The sequence below is a fragment of the Arachis hypogaea genome, chromosome 19 (assembly GCF_003086295.3).
Source record: "Arachis hypogaea cultivar Tifrunner chromosome 19, arahy.Tifrunner.gnm2.J5K5, whole genome shotgun sequence".
In the NCBI taxonomy this organism is placed as follows: Eukaryota; Viridiplantae; Streptophyta; class Magnoliopsida; order Fabales; family Fabaceae; genus Arachis; species Arachis hypogaea.
The window spans coordinates 159,121,724-159,140,148 of record NC_092054.1 but is presented as its reverse complement, the minus strand read 5'-3'; the positions used below and the strand labels follow the sequence as shown (position 1 = coordinate 159,140,148).

General features: G+C 35.0%; 2 protein-coding genes across 4 annotated transcripts; one reads left to right on the top strand and one right to left on the bottom strand.

Annotated features, from left to right (window-relative positions):
• The first annotated feature begins 6,927 nt into the window (after window positions 1–6,927).
• Window positions 6,928–13,875, top strand: LOC112776932 (mitogen-activated protein kinase kinase kinase YODA). The gene is made up of 12 exons (XM_025821206.2): window positions 6,928–7,248; window positions 8,148–8,911; window positions 9,049–9,786; window positions 9,890–9,977; window positions 10,115–10,177; window positions 10,458–10,618; window positions 10,728–10,803; window positions 11,654–11,713; window positions 11,828–11,935; window positions 12,039–12,278; window positions 12,606–12,697; window positions 12,797–13,875. Exons 2-12 carry the CDS (start codon window positions 8,358–8,360, stop codon window positions 13,314–13,316), a joined length of 2,700 nt encoding a protein of 899 aa, XP_025676991.1. The 5' UTR covers window positions 6,928–7,248; window positions 8,148–8,357; the 3' UTR covers window positions 13,317–13,875.
• A 1,218-nt stretch (window positions 13,876–15,093) lies between these two features.
• On the bottom strand, window positions 15,094–18,382 carry LOC112776935 (short-chain dehydrogenase TIC 32, chloroplastic). 3 transcript variants are annotated; one of them, XR_011878019.1, is made up of 9 exons: window positions 18,216–18,362; window positions 18,003–18,141; window positions 17,595–17,826; window positions 17,359–17,438; window positions 17,023–17,176; window positions 16,523–16,601; window positions 15,849–15,933; window positions 15,592–15,696; window positions 15,094–15,485 (listed from the first exon to the last, which is right to left on the bottom strand). XR_011878019.1 is itself a non-coding variant. In XM_025821212.3 (9 exons), exons 2-9 carry the CDS (start codon window positions 18,106–18,108, stop codon window positions 15,327–15,329), a joined length of 942 nt encoding a protein of 313 aa, XP_025676997.1. In that variant the 5' UTR covers window positions 18,109–18,141; window positions 18,216–18,382; the 3' UTR covers window positions 15,094–15,326. The 3 variants fall into 3 exon arrangements, 1 of the variants encoding a protein (XP_025676997.1); XM_025821212.3 differs by having other exon boundaries at window positions 15,592–15,638; window positions 18,216–18,382; XR_011878020.1 differs by lacking the exon at window positions 18,216–18,362 and having other exon boundaries at window positions 18,003–18,209.
• Window positions 18,383–18,425: the final 43 nt, after the last annotated feature.

Below are 18,425 nucleotides of genomic sequence, written 5' to 3'. Positions count from 1 at the left end.
TCTTTCTACAGCCACTTGTTTTCAGTCAATTTTGGTACAAGGCTAAATTTGTTTATTGATTAAGATGGGCTTATTTAATTAGGCTATAATTAATTTACTTTTCTACTCATAACATGTGGCTTGTTTTCTTTTTCTTGGTTCAGCCGTTTTTCATTTTGGATCAAGATTTGGAGTATTAGTGTGGGCTTATTTTTTATGTTTCTTGAGCCAATGGAAATTAATTAATTTTTTACACACAAACACAATAAAATCATACAAACAAATAACTCAATAATTTTTAGCCATCATTTTAATCATAGTTTAATTTTTTAAACTCAACACTAACAAATTTGTGTAATGTTCTTAAAAATTAGGAATTACTTCAATAAAAAATAGTTATAAAGCAATTTAATTATTATTCTAGATGCATTGAATTCCCTTTGATCATGACATGAATAGTGTTCCCTTTTAGGACTCTATTAAATAGAGTAAATGACCATTTGTACCTACGAAAGATACAAACACTGACAAATGTAACAATAGAAGAAGAAAACTCACCTTGTAACCACGGAAGATGACTTCCGTGTGCCAGAAATACCCTGACCTTGGTTACGCACTTGGTCCGTTAATATCCAAACCTACGTGGCAACAAAACCACTCCAAATCTATCTACGTGTAACCCATTTTTTATTAAGAAATAGAAAAAAAACCCTTACACCCTCTCTGTGCCCTAGCAGAGCTCCATTGTTGTCACCATTGCCATTCCAAATCGAAGAAGAAGACTAGAGCACTTCCATTCCGCAACAGAGACATTTCTCTAGTTTAATCAAGTCGTTGTTTCACTACCCGCAGACCACCATTGTCTGCATCTCGCCGTCCACACTACCCGTAGCCCACCATTGTTGTATGCATCTCGTTGTCCACTATCCATAATTTTACCATCGTTACTCCACAGAGAACAGAGGTATTTCATTACCAGTTTTTCCATCTTAGAATGTTTTCAGAATTTTTGGGTTAGTGTTAGATTTTCAATTGCTATGTTGTTGTCTATAATTACATGAGATGGTACCTTACATCTATACTGTATTGGTTGTAGGGATGGCCAATGTGCATATTACTCTGTGTATTAATCATAGGGGGAGATTTGAGCGAGGTCCATGTGGGAAGCTTGGGTATGTTGGTGGAGAAGTAACAGAGATTGAGAGGGTTAATGTGGATATTCTCAATGAATTTTTCATAAATGATTTGCTAAGGGACATTGGATATACATCCATTACTGATTTTTATTGGCTAGAACCTAGTAAGGAGCTTGATAATGGGTTGAAATTGTTAAGGGTTGATATGGACATAGTTAAGTTGTATGAGACTGCTGTGAAGAATGGTAACAGAATTTACTTATACACAGAGCACCCTATAAATGATCCTGTTATTGTTGAAGAGAATATTACTCCATCAAAGGTGAGATTGAAGACTTGTGCTAAGAGAAATCCAACTCCAAAGAAGACTCCAAGAAGAAGACTTATGGATGGTGAGGTCCAGAATAGGAAAGAGGTCCATAAAGCAAGCAGCCAGATTGAGGTTGAGTCCCAAAAGGAGGATGTTGTTAATGTGGCCCAACAAATATCTTCAGCAAAACAGATGATACGTGCTTCAAATGTTCGTGATATGAAGAGTTCGAGTGTTATTTAGAAGATTTTATTAGTTTACATTTTTAGAATGTTTTAATTCAATTTGATGTATTTTGATTTTGTTTATTTAATTATTAGATTAGGCCTTATGTTTATGGGCTTTAGGGTTTTCTTTGTTTTAACCTAATAAGAGGTTATAAATACCTCCTTAGCTATTGTAATCGTAGCATAGAATTATTTAGAGGTTTGAAAACCCCTTTTGGTTTCGTGATGAAGCCATGGTGTGGACAATTGAGGTTGAGGAGTCCCTCTCTTGTTACATCGGGGAATTGAGTAGAAGGTTGAGGAGTCCCTTCGATTCAATTTCCAAACTATGGCGTTGACAAGTTAGGTTGATGAGTCCCTTTCTTGTTGCGTCGATCGAAAAATTGGGTAGAAAGTAGAGTGATTCTCTTTGTATTCAATTTCAATCTATTATTTTTGTTTCTATTTCAATTTCAATGTATCTTTTTTTATTCAATTTCAATTTTTGTCTTATTTATCCTTTAATTTCCGTATCATTTGGTATCAGAGCTCAGATATTAGATTAATTCTTATTAATCTATATTTGTTCTTCTGTTATCATAAAAAAAAGAGTCCAGTGTATGTTGCGTCTTTCTTTTTGTTCTTGTGTTCTTGTTTTCGTTTGCCTTTCATTATTGTAAAAAAAAAAAAAGAAGAAGCATAAAGAAGAAAAAAAACAAAAAAAAAAGAAATTATCTTCCTTATAATTATTGTCCTTTTCATATTTTTTTTTTCACCTACAAGATTCGAGGACGAATCTTTTTTGAAGAGGAAGAGAATGATACGTGCTTCAAATGTTCGTGATATAAAGAGTTCAAGAGTTATTTAGAAGATATTTTAGTTTACATTTTTAGAATATTTTATTTAATGTATTTTGATTTTGTTTATTTAATTACTAGATTGGGCCTTATGTTTATGAGCTTTAGGATTTTCTTTGTTTTAACCTAATAAGAGGTTATAAATACCTCCTTAGCTATTGTAGTCGTAGAATAGAATTTTTAGAGGTTTGAAAACCCTTTTTTTGGTTTCGTGATGAAACCATGGTGTGGACAATTGAGGTTGAGGAGTCCCTCTCTTGTTGCATCGGGGAATTGGTTAGAAGGTTGAGGAGTCCCTTCGAATCAATTTCCAAATCATGGCGTTGACAAGTTAGGTTGAGGAGTCCCTTTCTTGTTGCGTGAAGAAATTGGGTAGAAAGTAGAGTGATTCTCTTTGTACTCAATTTCAACTTATCTTTTTTGTTCTTATTTTAATTTCAATGTATCTTTTTATTCAGTTTGAATCCTTATTTTCTTATTTATCTTTTATTTCCGTATCATTTGGTATCAGAGCTCAGGTATTAGATTAATTCTTATTAATCTATATTTGTTCTTCTTTTATCATAAAAAAAAGAGTCAAGTGTTTGCCGCGTCTTTCATTTTGTTCTTGTGTTCTTGTTTTTGTTTGCGTTTCATTATTTAAAAAAAAAAAAAGAAGAAGAAGAATAAAGTGAAAAAAAAAAAACAAAAAAAAAAGAAAAAAAAAATTATCTTCCTTATAATTATTGTCCTTTTCATATATTATTTTTTTTTCACCTACAAGATTCGAAGACGAATCTTTTTTGAAGAGGAGGAGAATGATACGTACTTCAAATGTTCGTGATATGAAGAGTTCAAGAGTTATTTAGAAGATATTTTAGTTTACATTTTTAGAATATTTTATTTAATGTATTTTGATTTTGTTTATTTAATTATTAGATTGGGCCTTATGTTTATGGGCTTTAGGGTTTTCTTTGTTTTAACCTAATAAGAGGTTATAAATACTTCCTTAGCTATTGTAGTCGTAGAATCCTATTTTAATTTCAATGTATCTTTTTATTCAGTTTGAATCCTTATTTTCTTATTTATCTTTTATTTCCGTATCAACAGATGTCTCAGCCTCCCACAACACCTATGCAACCAGATGAGGCACCTTCCAATCAATCACATCCTTCACAAAATTCCATTGAACAAGAGCAGCAACCAATACATACTGCTGGTTCAACATCTCCAAGTGCAGTTTTTGTCTCATTATCTAGTGAGAATGAGGCTCAAGCAGCTGAACAAGTAATCCAATACATTCTACAGCCGTATAGAAACCCACTTTCACAATCAAACCCTGAATCAGACCCAGTCCCACCATCTGATACTAACAGTACTCCTCAGAACAATCAGACTAACACAGATGAGCAGGTTGAGGGAAGACCTAAGGTGAGCAAGAGAAGATCAGCAAAAATGCCTCCCCCAACTGGACAATTCTTCATACCCAATCCTGATCCGGACAAGCTTCCATCCATCTATGTGCCTGTTGAGTCAGAAGAATTTTCAGATGAAAATGCTGGATACCATTGTTATGAATCCGAAGAATTGAGAAGCATAGCAAGTGATGAAGATGCTGATCAGCCTCCAGTCTTTCCTCAAAGCAATACTGATGCTCCTGTTAGCCAAGTCCGGTTGGAGTTGGGGATGGAGTTTGAAACTCTCAGCCATTTCAGGAAGGCAGTTCGAAAGTTTAACATCAACATTGGAATGAGCATATTCTTTTCTCGATGTGACTCAACTAGAAGCAAAGCAATTTGCTATGATGAGGAATGCCCGTGGCAAATATATTGTGCTAAGAGGTCATTTCCCTTGAGTTATCAGGTCAAGACGTTTGTCAATGAACACACTTGCAGCAGAGAAACCATTGTAAGTCAACTAACGGAAAATGGATTGTAGATGAAGTAGAAGAGAGAATAAGAGTCCAACCAAATCTGACAGTAAGGGAGGCTGACCAATTCTTCAGAAATGAGTATGATGTGCTGATTAATGAAAGAAAAATCTATAGAGCGATGGACAAAGCAAATGAGAGGATAGAGTGGTTTTGTTGCCACGTAGGTTCGGATATTAACAGACCAAGTACGTAACCAAGGTCAGGGTATTTCTGGCACACGGAGGTCATCTTCCGTAGTTACAAGGTGAATTTCCTTCTTCTATGGTTACATTTGTCAACGTTTATATCTTTCGTGGGTACAAATGATTATTTACTCCTACTAAATAAATAAAATGTTATTTTATTTGGGTAATGAAGACTCGTTTTGAAGATAGAAAAATTGCAATCAGGGTTTGCATAGATGATCTGTGTTTCAACCTCTGCCAACATAAGATAGCCTTATTTGAATGTTTGTGGTACCAACAAATAAGCATACCATAGCCTCCAAAACATTATACTCACATTGCCTTTGTCTCAGTAAGATCCTCAATGATGAACATTATTCTTCCAACCCCAATTAACATGACCAAGAACTGTGTTTATTGGCATGCATTAAAAGATGTTAATTAGTAACTTGTTAGCGTTTCAGTAATGTGATACATTATATTATTATACATGTATATACTATACTTGTATCATGTAAATGCATATTTTAAGTCCTTCCATCAGTTCCATGTGATAGCTTGGCTTCCAACCCGTTGATTGATATGATATGTGGTTGGTCAAGATTTGACTATTTGAGGGATTTTGTCTTTCATGAATCATGCATGAGGTGGATCATGGATGGTACAACCTCTCCTGCACCCTGCTTGGCTTGGCTTCTTCCCACACTTGCTGCATAAATTACTAATTTGCCCTATTTACCACTTGAGTTGTGTATGAGGTCTATAATCTATTACTCAAGCTTGGACAACCTTCATCAAAATGGCTTTCTTTCTTTTAATGACTCCAACTTTGGGCCACTGCTCTTGGGCTATACATGTTTCATATTTTGTGATAAATTCCTCATTCTTCGGTACTGGAAAAAGAAACCCTTAAAAGATAACGATTAAAAATTACCAAAATACTAGTATATTAGTATACTTAAAAGTTTTTTTATTATTTAACTAATAAAATAATTAATTTAATTTATTATTATATTTTACAAAACTCAAATTGACACATAGGTGATCTTTCAAAAATTATTTTAACAATTTGTTCTAAAAATTAGGTTGATAGTTATATGATAATATGTACTTTTTTGTGATGTAAGAAAGAATGAAACACAGCAAAAAAGAAAACTATAATAAAAAAATGTACCCAAACTCCCAAAGCATATCATGTAAATCTACTTGTTTCACTTGGTTCATAATTTGTTATTCAAATAAATTTTTTTTGTTACATTTATTTATCATTCTTATATATCTATTTAAAAATTGAATATAAAATCTTAATTGTATTCTTCATACAATTAAAACACGATAAAGAATAACTTTTTAACATAAATAATTTAAGTTTAATACTACCGGTATAAATAATTAAAAAGATAAATATTATAAATTGGGTGAAATAATAATTTTATTGAGATATCAGATCATATCATTGTCATATTATTTAGAACAATTATGTTACGTATACACTAAAATTAATCACTAAAATTAGTCATCAGTATATATATATACTGAAAATAAATTAAATTATATATGTATTTATAAATTCATATAAAATACAATAAAAAAATCATGTGAGGAGTATATGTATATATATTTTGTGGTTTACTCTTTGTTTAAGAAAAAATAGTATTAAGTATGCAACTGTGTGAAGATACCAAATAATCCATGTATTAGTTACGGTGAAATCTTAAGTACAGTCAATTTTACGTGAAGTTGATATTTGAGAGCTATTAAATAAAAATTTAGTCAAATCAATCAAATTATTTAACGTCTCTCAACTATTAATTTTATGTAAATTTGAGTGCACTTGAATTTTCATAATTAATTATACATCTAGTCACTAATGTTCTAAAAAGAATCTCTCTCGCATTTCTTTTTAGGCCAAAACTTTTTAATTTTATATATGTTGATACTTGATAGCAACTCAAATGATAAAGCATTATGACAACCATGGCAACTATAGCCACCATCACATATTTACGTCGATGCCCTTGAATTGAGCTTTGAAGGAATCAAATCCCAATCCATGCCAATTCATGGAAATGTGTAGTGCAACAATACATTACTTTACTTTCCTTGCAAAGACTAAATTAAACAATTTGATTCCGCTAAAATAAAAAATCAAAGCCACCGCAATCAATTATTTTTTCTGTACAAGAATGAAGCTTTCTGTTTTTCTTGGGCCAGATATGCTTTTATATATATATTAAACATAATAAAACAAAATAGTCCAGTACTATATTTGTCTTGCAATAATTTGGAATGCTTACAACTTTCAACGTAGGTAACTTGTAATTACTACTAGTAATATTTATCATTTAATAATCTAAATTATTACAATAATATTATATTATTTTAAGAAAGAATCAACACTCATTGAGACAGAGGAGACCCCTTCATCACTTTCTCTCTCTATCTATCTCTTTTATCGTTCTCTCTCCTTCTCTACGCGATCTCTTTCACTGACTCTAAATTCCGAATTTTTCACAACAAATCACTACAAGATCATTCTCCATTCCTTGCATTTTGGGGTTTTCTGGGTCTTTTTCTTGTTCTCGCTGTGCTCTGAACGGTTCAGGAAATTTTCTCACTCAGATTTGAGCTGAATATTCACTGTGGGGGGCTTCAGTTCAGATTCCTGGACTTGTTTAACTGAAGTAAGTTTTCTTCTTTTAAGCATTTGGTGTTACCCTTTTGTCTAAATTCAGTGAGTGATCAACCAAGTTAGTTTATTTACCCTGCTTACTTTGCTCAATCATGTTTGAGTGGATCTGTGTTTTCAGGTCCGTTTCTCTTGACAATGGGGTAGTTGCTAAACTTGGGGTTCTGAGAAATTTTGGTGGAGCTAGAGGGAGTCAATTTGAAAGTTTCAATTTTTATCCCGATAATTTTTTATGGATACGTGGGAATCTGGTTATTGGAACACTTAACCATCCCAAAAAGTGACCAAAATAAGCAGAATTATTTGATTGAGAGCTAGGTTCCTGTTGTTTTGACGATCTGGGTACAAATTTTGGTGGTAAATAATTCCTTTTAGTTTCATCCCTTTTTTCCCGTAAGAAAAAGAAAATAAAATTGAACAAAGGAGTTAAGCTATTTGCTTTTGCATTAGGTATGCAAATAAGGACATTTGAGAATCTTTTATGGTTCGGGGAATTTTGTAATCAACACATCAGACATGTCCTGAGATCATGTATATCATCGTCGTGTTGTTGCTTTAATTTATAGAGTAGAAAGTTTAGAGGTTGATGTTTAAGGCTCATCCTATGAATTACAGAATTAAATAGATTTGAACACGTGTCTATGAGCACTGAGTTGTGACTGATAACATGGAGTTTTAAGTTTAGAGTGCTTAGTTGATCGTTGTCATGTCTGAACAGGTATATGGTGTTTCTGATGGCATGTCAGATTGGTGGACTAATGTGCATTACTAGTTGTGTTAAGAATAAATGAATAGTTAGTTCCTTCTAGTGCTGCTACTTTCTGCAATATATATGGCCATGTGCATCTTTATTTTTTTCCACTGATTAAAACTACTTGTTTTCCTATGCTGCAGGTTTAATGCAATAATTTCCAATAACTAATTTCTGTCTCTCGCCCTAAAGTTACTGCTTTCGGAACTTGTCAGCACTCTGTTTGTGTTAAGGCTTATGGCTGGATCATGATATTTAGAACTATGGTCACTGATGTGACATGATAGATTTTTTTGAACTATTATTTTTGGGATCCTTTTGAGAAACTTGCTTGACATCTCAACATAACAAATATGCCTATACGGTGGGCAAATCCGTTCTCAAATTCAAAAGAAACCAAGAAGAAAGCAAGTAAGGAAAGTTTTATTGGCACACTGCATCGGAAATTTAAAACACCATCTGAAGGTAGATTAGGCAGTAGATCTGGAGGTCCTGGTAGACGCTGCAATGACACAATTTCAGAGATGGGGGATCGTTCTCCAGCTGAATCAAGATCTCCTTCGCCTTCCAAAGTGGCAAGATGTCAAAGTTTCGCTGAAAGGCCTCATGCTCAGCCATTACCACTTCCTGGTCTTCACCCTTCAAGTATAGGCCGAGTAGATTCTGAAATTAGCATATCATCAAAATCAAGACTGGAAAAGAGCTCCAAGCCATCATTCCTTCCACTTCCAAGACCTGCATGTATGCGAGGAAGGACAAATCCTTCAGATTTGGATGGAGATATGGTTGCTTCAATCTCCAGTGATGGTTCTGCTGATAGTGATGACCAAACAGAGTCACGCAACCGAAGTCCTTTGGCAACTGACACCGATACTGGGACTAGAACTGCTGCCGAGAGTCCTTCCAGGTAGACTTCTCATGCTGTATTATGCTGCCATATTGCATATATATAACATCATGTGCATACTTAGGTTGTCTGTGATTGCCTTTAATAGGTGAAATCTTTTTTGTTTAATTCACTCATATCTTGCTACGTTTCTGAAGCATGATGCTCAAGGATCAACCATCTGTTGTCTCCCAACTAAATTCAAGAGAAGCCAAAAAACCAGTGAACATTCTAAGTAATCATATGTCTTCTACTTCACCAAAACAGAGGCCTTTAAGGAACCATGTTCCGAATCTGCAAGTTCCCCCTCATGGTGCCTTCTATAGTGCTCCAGACAGTTCCTTGTCAAGCCCATCGAGAAGCCCATTGAGAGCGTTTGGCACAGATCAGGTGTTGAACTCTGCCTTCTCGGCTGGAAAGCCATACCCTGAGTTCAATTTAGCCGGTTCTGGCCACTGCTCTAGTCCAGGTTCCGGTCACAATTCTGGGCACAATTCAATGGGTGGGGACATGTCAGGACAGTTATTTTGGCAACCAAGCAGGGGTAGCCCTGAGTATTCTCCAGTTCCTAGTCCCAGAATGACTAGTCCTGGTCCTAGCTCTAGAATTCAGAGTGGAGCCGTCACACCTATTCATCCTAGAGCTGGGGGAACACCCACTGAATCACAGACAAGCTGGGCTGATGATGGAAAACAACAGAGTCATCGTTTGCCACTTCCTCCTTTGACAATTACCAATTCCTCGCCTTTCTCTCATTCCAATTCTGCAGCAACTTCTCCATCCATGCCAAGAAGTCCAGCTAGAGCGGAAAATCCAGTGAGCCCTGGCTCACGTTGGAAAAAAGGAAAGCTGATTGGCAGAGGCACATTTGGACATGTCTACGTCGGCTTCAATAAGTATGTAATTCAGACAAAAAACACTTAATTTCTTTATGATTTTTAGTAAAATATTTCTACATGCTTTAATATGAATTTGCTTGGTTTAATTTGTTTCTTTCAGTGATAGTGGTGAAATGTGTGCAATGAAGGAGGTTACCCTGTTTTCAGATGATGCCAAGTCTTTAGAGAGCGCTAAACAATTAATGCAGGTAAAATATCCCTCTTTAAATATAGTAAAATTTTATTAGGATAAGTAATGCGTTTTCATCACATGGGACATTATAGTTTCTAGTTCCGAGTTGAATTTGAAATAGCTTTAAAAATCTAACAACCAGATTTCTGGCAGGAAATTTCTTTATTAAGTCGGCTTCGGCATCCAAATATTGTGCAGTACTATGGTTCTGAAACGGTAAGATCTCCTTCATTTCTGTTTACAAATTCCATGCCTGTGATCGTGATGATTTGTTTTTGGGATGTATTACCTATTATCCATTTCTATTGTGTGCACTATTCTCTAGTTACATGAAATTTCTCTGAAATGTTTGTTGTTGTGGTTATATGATAGGATGCAATGTCATCACTCGATCCATGTAGCCAACCTTACTTAATGAGAAAAAAGAAATTTGTAGTTTATTTATTTATTTATTTTTATTTTACTTATGGGAGTTGCTGAATCATCCCTTGAACAGGTAGATGACAAGCTTTACATATACCTGGAGTATGTATCCGGAGGCTCCATATATAAACTTCTTCAAGAATATGGACAGTTTGGTGAACTAGCTATTCGTAATTATACTCAACAAATTTTGTCAGGGCTTGCTTATCTGCATGCTAAGAATACTGTCCACAGGTGAACTATGTTAGCTATTCTTGATTTCTAAAGTATGAACATCGGTGCTCCGACATATAATGGATAGTTTGTTAGTAGCATGTTTCTGAAATATTGTTTACTTGTAAAGGGACATCAAGGGTGCAAATATACTTGTAGATCCAAACGGCCGGGTCAAGTTGGCAGATTTTGGCATGGCAAAACATGTAAGAATAATGATAATAACCTTCCGCTATCCATTATATATATAATGCTTAGTTAAACTAGGAATTAAGGTTTAAAAAAAACCACTAATTAACTAACTTGAGGATTGATATTTCCAGTTTGCTGAGTGGATGGTCATGCTTGCTGTTTCTTGTGTTTCTCATGTTCCTTATTTTTGCTCATTTTGTGTCCTCCGTCTAGTGGCACTTTTCCTTTATCTTTTGCCAGTAATGTTTTCATACAAAAAGTCGACATACATCCTGATATAATACCAAAGATTCTGACTTCTTTGTTGAACAACAGTAAAAGTTAAAATGTTGAAAAAGATAGCATAGAAAAAAACAATGTTGAAGAAGATGTAAAACTGATTTTATTTTTATTTCTAAGTTTGTAAAAGTAAAACTATTAAGAATTCAAATACTGGAGTTGGAATATAAATCCAACGTTAAAAATAGCAGGCTGAACAAACAAGAATCAAGATGGAACTTGAAGAGAGATCCTCTCCTGTTTCTCCTCTTGTTACTGGTACCCTACTATGATGGTAATTGTATTATTTAGCATATGGACAACATTCCATATCTCAAAATTCAAAGGACATTCAATTAACCTGCCTACTATCTGTTTAACATGTGAAATTCCAACTTTAAATGTCAAATATGAACTTACCTAACAACACCAGTGGAGACATTGGGTGCTTCTGGCTGTTGTGAATTGGTAAATGTTTGTTTTCTTATAGCTTCCACTTGAGATTGCAACTGGTTTATTGATTTTCTGATTCTTTATAATTTGATTTAATCTAACAGTTGCATAAAATGTTCTCTTTTCTCAACTCATTCCTCACGGTATCTGCAGATAAAAGGGCAATCATGTCCATTGTCAATCAAGGGAAGCCCTTATTGGATGGCTCCTGAGGTTAATATTTTTATATCTTTGGTGTCTTTTTTTTTTTTTTTTTTTTTTTTTTAATGAAAAAATTACACTTGCAACTTGGTTTTGACTTGGTGTGTTTGTTGTCTGCATATTCAGGTTATAAAGAACACTAGTGGATGCAACCTTGCTGTGGATATATGGAGTCTTGGATGCACGGTTTTGGAAATGGCTACAACCAAGCCCCCTTGGAGTCAATACGAAGGGGTTAGTACTATTATTCTGATGATGATATTCTGACATTACAAACATGACATCCTGAAGAATTATATCCCTCATGGCCTGATGTATTTGCATGTTACCATCTCAGGTTGCTGCCATGTTCAAGATAGGTAATAGCAAGGAACTCCCAAAAATCCCAGATCACCTCTCAAATGAAGGAAAAGATTTTGTAAGGAGATGTCTACAACGTGATCCACATGATCGACCTTCAGCCAGTGAATTGTTGGAGCATGCTTTTGTGAAGTGTGCTGCACCTTTGGAAAGACCTATTCTGGGTCCTGAAGCATCAGACCCTCATCCTGCAATTACACAGGGAACAAAAACTCTGGTACATAAGCTATTTTCAACAGATAACATTTAAAACTCCATGTTATATCATGCTTTTGTATTGAGTTTTATGGCATGATAGTAGAAGGTAGTAGGCCATCTGCTACTTGATGAAAATATGTCATATCATATGGATCCATTTCTCTTCATATGGATGTTATGTGATGTGTGTGGAAGATCTTAGAAACCTTTTTTCTGCATGAAAAGGGGCTTTCTTTTTCACTTTTCAATTTTTCGTTCTGTTATTTATTTTATTTTTATTTCTTGTGGTCTCTCTTTCTCCTGCAATATCGTATTGTTTTCATGCATACTTGACAAAAAATTTCAGGGTATTGGACAAGGAAGGAATCTTTCTATCTTGGATTCAGATAGACTTGCTGTCCATTCTTCTAGGGCCTTGAAAACTAATCCTCATGCGAGGTCTCTCTCTCTCTCTCTCTCTTTCTCTCTCTCTCTCACACACACACACACACACACATACAAGAGTGCTAACATTTACACCATTTCATTGATATTCAGTGACATCCATATTCCAAGAAATATATCTTGCCCTGTCTCTCCCATTGGAAGTCCACTTTTGAGGTCAAGATCACCACAGCACATGAATGGAAGAATGTCACCTTCTCCAATATCTAGTCCACGGACTGCTTCTGGTGCATCGACGCCTCTCACAGGCGGCAACGGTGCCATTCCATTCAGCAACCAATTAAAACAGTCAGTTTACTTTCAAGAGGGTCTTGTAAGCATGCCCAAGTCCCCAAATGGTGTCTACATCAGTGGCTCTGCACATAATGACTCAAATGTTGACATTTTTCGTGGAATGCAAATGGGGTCTCACATTACCTCAGAACTAGTTCCCAGTGAAAATGATATTCTGGGTAAGCAGTTCACAAGGCCATCTCATCCTGAGCCATATGATTTTCAATCAGTCTTGGCGGATCGTGTTGGCCGGCAGCTGCTGCGGGACCACGTGAAGATTAACCCATCCCTTGATCTAAATCCCAACTCCACTTTGCTGAGCCGAGGAAATGGTTTGTAATATCAGGAATTGTCCTCGTCGACCCACTTAACCAAGCAGTGCATGAAATTTCTAAGAATACTTTTGGTGTACAAATAAGAAGCCAAAAGCACAAGAGAATTTTTGTAAATAAAATTGGACTTGGGAGTAGACTGAAAATTGGGGCACAAAAGTTCATTTTGCATGGCTTCAGGCTCAGGTTTCTGGAATTCAACCCTCAGATATGCATTGCCAAACACAGTAACAGCATGAAAACTTCTGACATCTGATTTCTCAATATCAACTTACCAAAGTGCTCGATTTATTGGCCGAGAGGAACTTGTAGTTTTTTGTATAACATGAGATGCAGCATCAAGCTTGAGCAGCCAGGAGCTTGGATTTCTCTTCTGCACTTAGACACTAGAAATGACAGCGTTCATGCAATGACAAATGTATCTTTTGGAACATCCAAGAAAAAGAAAAAGAAAGGTTGAATTGATACAAAACTTAACTTGTAGACTATTTTTTGTTGTACAGATGATGGGAAAGTGTATTGTGATTATGCATTTAATTGAAGAAGAGAAAGTCAAGGATTTGTAAAGCACTGAGCACATGTTTTATTGCAGCCTCAATTGTCATCTGGATCTGTTGTATAAATTATTACTCACAGAAATTGAAATCTTAGTATGTGTTTATGGGTGGGGTGTTGCACTCGAAACTGTATACATTCCAACTCAAAGACACCTCTCTCACCTTGCTTACCTGGTTGTTTCTAGACATGTGTCTTGTTACATAAATTACACATTAGTTTCTGTTAACTAGATTACAATATATGATATTAAGTGGATTTGTGTTTTCGATAAATATACAACTGTTCTTCAAACTTGATTGGCTTCGGTCAGAATCTATTAGTTATACAATACTTACTATATTACATGTTACATTTCCTGAGGTTGGGGTGATTGCATTCGACTAGTAATTTCATACTTATGAGTAATTTTCACATTTAGGAAATGTTTGAGACTTGGGATTTTCGTGGGAAGGGAAAAGAAGGATTTGTAGTGTGAAATTCAAAATTTTACGCAACAAACCTGTTTCGAGTGAATACTTGAAACCAAATTGAAATGGACCTATATTTAAGTTAGCAAGAGTTTTAGGTAAGTTTAAGTGATTTAGAATTGAAGGATATTTATAGTAGGAACACTTCTAAATTTCTCAACTTGTAATAGTAAGTAGTTTCTTCTAGTAAGTAGTTTCTTCTTTAGTATTTAGAAAGTTATCCCACCTTGTAGTAATGGACAAGTCGAGAATGAACATCTAAAGTAATAGTTTGACAAGGTCTTACTTGATATGCAAGTCAGGTCAAGTATAGTTTGTGAGACTCGCGTGTCCCGAACAGCTCGGACAGTTTGACCCATGTGGTCATTTGGCACGATCAGTGTAGGCTAGTTGGGCTTTTTGAATATCTTAATGAATGTTTATTTAGACCATGACCACGACCTATGAACAGAACCTTTATTTTTTCTCCCTTTCCATAAAAAATTCCAACTCACAAACATCCTTTAATGGAATGATTCATCCATCATCTGTCATTTGATTTGATTACAAATTTACAATGGAATTGACATTTCACTTGATGGTAAATGATTGACATAAGGATACGATTTCGTGTGTAAAATTATTGGAAGATAACATTTCTCAACCAAGTTTGAAAAGGCAACCTTTTGAAATATTCTTCTAAAAATTTCTTACATGAAAAAGCGAAAAGTACAGTTGTAATTATCTTACTATAATAGAAATAATATCAACCAAACATATCTTTTGGAAGTTAAATTTATTCAGGAACGAAGCTAAGCCAACCATTTCTTTAAACCAAATAGCGTCAAATTGGTATGCACATTACATGGGAAGCACATTTAAGTTCTATGCTTGGAATTCATGGGTATGAACTGTAGTGGTCGGAGTCTATTCAAAACTATAAGTAACTTTCTTCATAGTATTTAAGCCCATACTTTAACAATGTATGTATCATGTATGTCATCTCCATGTAATCTACTTAATCAAATTCATGCTGAAGTCCCACAGTTTCTTAGCCAAACGAGCATCAGTTCCCTGAGAGGTTGGTGTGGACAGATTGCTATCAGCGAAGTATTTGCCACCAACTCCCTTCACTTGTGGGTGCAATGCTACATAGCATGTTGTTGCTGCTCCCTACATCATATCGTAACAAAAAGTTGAACAAGTATGGGTCAAAGAATCCCATATTAAACATGATATTCCACACATTTACATTCATGTGTCTGTTGATCTAACTTACCTGTGGGACATTTTTAAACACAATTTTTCCGAACGCATTAACAAGACCTGCATAAATCAAAGAAAAATGCACCCAAATAACTCTGCTACTGTCATTATCTGCGGGCTGAAAACACAAACAATTTCTATATGATATAGATACTAAAGTGAAGAATAAGAATTGGAGCCTAATGACCTAAAATAAGTCAAAGGAAATAAATGAAGAATAAATAAAGATGATTTCCTCTACATAATGGTGCATAGTGATGCCGTAGTTACCATTCACTACACCCGTATGGCGGAAGAGATTGGTGGTAATGGCTCCCGGATGAAGAGAATTTGCAGTAATGTTAGCTCCATCTTCCTGACAATGAAGCAACAAGGAATATTATAGATTATTGCAGAAAGTTAACATGGCAAAAGAATAGCACCATTGGAGTCACATTACAGAGAAAGAAAGGTACTAAAATGAGAAGTAAAGAAAAAATGAGAAAGAAAGCAAATAAAACGATTATGTGATTGTGCTTGCTAGGAGTTACAAGAATAGGCTCCAGAAAAGAGGTAAAGTTTGAGGCATATATATATATATATATATATATATATATATATATATATATATATATGAAGCAAGTAAAGCAACTTTTTGTACATACAAAGATACAGAGCTCGTGATAAAAATAATAAAGGCTATATATGATCCTTTTGAAAAATACTACGGTGAACAGACAAAATCAATGTAATAAGAAGTAAACTGAATGGAAACTGAACAGGCACTGGTGAAAAGCTCAACCAGTTCAACACTAAAAATATTTGAGAGAAACTAGAGATAACAGTAGCCAGCTAAAGTGTTGCATTGTTCTTGTTCTTGTTATTCTTATTATTATGACTTTGTTAACTGTTTTCACCAAACAACATAAATTACACCACTGTACAAGAAACAGAAAAGTTTGCACCTTGAGACGTCTTGTGAGTTCATTAGCATGTAACATGTTGGCTAGCTTTGACTGCCCATATGCACGCCAGCTGCTGTAACTATATTCACAAAAAGGCAGAAACAATTAAATAAACATAACTATCAAGTTGATCAAACTGTAGGAATCATGTACTCATGTTTGATTCCACAAACATCTGAAGTGAGCTATCGTCTTCACCATACACAAGGAAGCAAGCATATCACATGCATCAAAATCCTATCAGCAGGTCCTGTTTTCAGCACCATTGGAGTGAAAAATATATATGGTGGATACTTCAATGATGATGTCTTCATTGGAAACTATATTTGCTATCTTTATGCCACCAATATTTGGTATTATATAAATTTACTATTTTATAAAAAGGTATTATTGCTGAATTGCATATGGCAATGAAATTAAGTCTCCTGCATAATACTTCTCAATAAATTCCTCTTTCAAAAAAATGACTTGGTATAATTTTAATTCAGGTTCTATATTACCTTGATTCGTCATTAATTTTGTCAAAACAAATTCCTTCAGAATATGTAAAACGGTGAGCCTCTGAGGAGAGATTAACAATTCTCCCTTCTTTCTTACTTTCATGTGATGTCTTCTTCATAGTATCCAACAAAAGATTTGTTAAAAGAAAGTGACCTGTGGAATAAAAAACAATGGATTAGTTTCATCTTATGAAAATATTAGCATGCCGAAAGTTATATTTTTGGGGGAAGGTTGAAGTGATGTCACCGACTCACAGAGACATCAATTGAATTTCATTCAGAAGACTTTCTAGGGCTTTCAAACAAAAAACAGAGCAGTTCCATTTTTTCATATACCTAAGTGATTTGTGGCAAATTGCAGCTCAATGTTGTCCTTCGATAGCATGAAGGGGCATGCCATAATTCCTGCATTGTTTCTTAAAATCACAAGGAAAACAATCCAGAAGACATTACTACTGCGTATTCTTGAATGATCAGGAATAAGAGAGACCAAATGGAGAACATACACATATTGAAGAGGGAAGACTAACTACTAATACATTCGAAGAAGAGAGGATGTCCATTTTTCTTACATGAGGATGTTCAAAGGAAGACCAGAGGAATTAAACTCTGATGCAAATTTCTTGACAGACTCCAATGAACTGAGATCCAACTCCATGGCATCAACTTTAGCAGAGGGAACCTCTTTAAGAATTGATTCTTTTACATCTTTAGCAGCAGCCAAGTTTCTGACCCCCATAACCACCTGGACACCGCGCAGAGCAAGAACACGTGTAGTCTCAGCCCCAATTCCACTAGTTGCTCCTGTTATATATAATAACAATGGCACGATCCAAGAATACTATACTTATCACATCAAATTTGTGAAATTCATGTTAAAAGCTTGCAAATAAAACCTCAAGACCATGCATGTCTGACACAAAGGAGGTTATTAAAGTCGATTTAGGAATTTGCAAGCTAACTCGATGAAATGAGGGTACCTGTGACGATGGCAGTGAGGCCAGAGGCGTTGATGCCTTGGGTGACCTCTTCGGCGGTGGAATAAGAGGAGAATCCAGAAGGCCCTTTGCTGCTGAATAGCCACATTTTCGATCGATCTCAGGAATCAGGAATCTCAACCTGGAAAAGCAAGATAACAAATCAATTTATTTTCTATGCAACTCTCATCAATCCACTATCCTTCTCTAACCAACCTTTATTTTCTTTTCTTTATTCAATAGGGACGTTGTACTCATCTAATATCAATAGGGAGTCAGAGTCGAACTCCACAATTTTTTCCTTTTCCTTTCTTGGAATTTTTTCCTTTCTTATCACTTGAATTATTCAATGTACTTCATACTAGAAAGATACAATAGATATAAATTTTATTATGGTCTTCTCACTTATTAAAATATACAAATTAT

Coding starts and splice junctions, on each gene's coding strand:
- LOC112776932 (XM_025821206.2), top strand. CDS start 8,358: ATGCCTATACGGTGGGCAAATCCGTTCTCAAATTCAAAAGAAACCAAG. Junction 9,978..10,114: donor GCGCTAAACAATTAATGCAG/GTAAAATATCCC, acceptor GATTTCTGGCAG/GAAATTTCTTTATTAAGTCG. Junction 11,936..12,038: donor CTTGGAGTCAATACGAAGGG/GTTAGTACTATT, acceptor TTACCATCTCAG/GTTGCTGCCATGTTCAAGAT.
- LOC112776935 (XM_025821212.3), bottom strand. CDS start 18,108: ATGTGGCTATTCAGCAGCAAAGGGCCTTCTGGATTCTCCTCTTATTCC. Junction 17,177..17,358: donor ATTTGCCACAAATCACTTAG/GTATATGAAAAA, acceptor TTTATTCCACAG/GTCACTTTCTTTTAACAAAT. Junction 16,602..17,022: donor AAAATTAATGACGAATCAAG/GTAATATAGAAC, acceptor TTGTGAATATAG/TTACAGCAGCTGGCGTGCAT.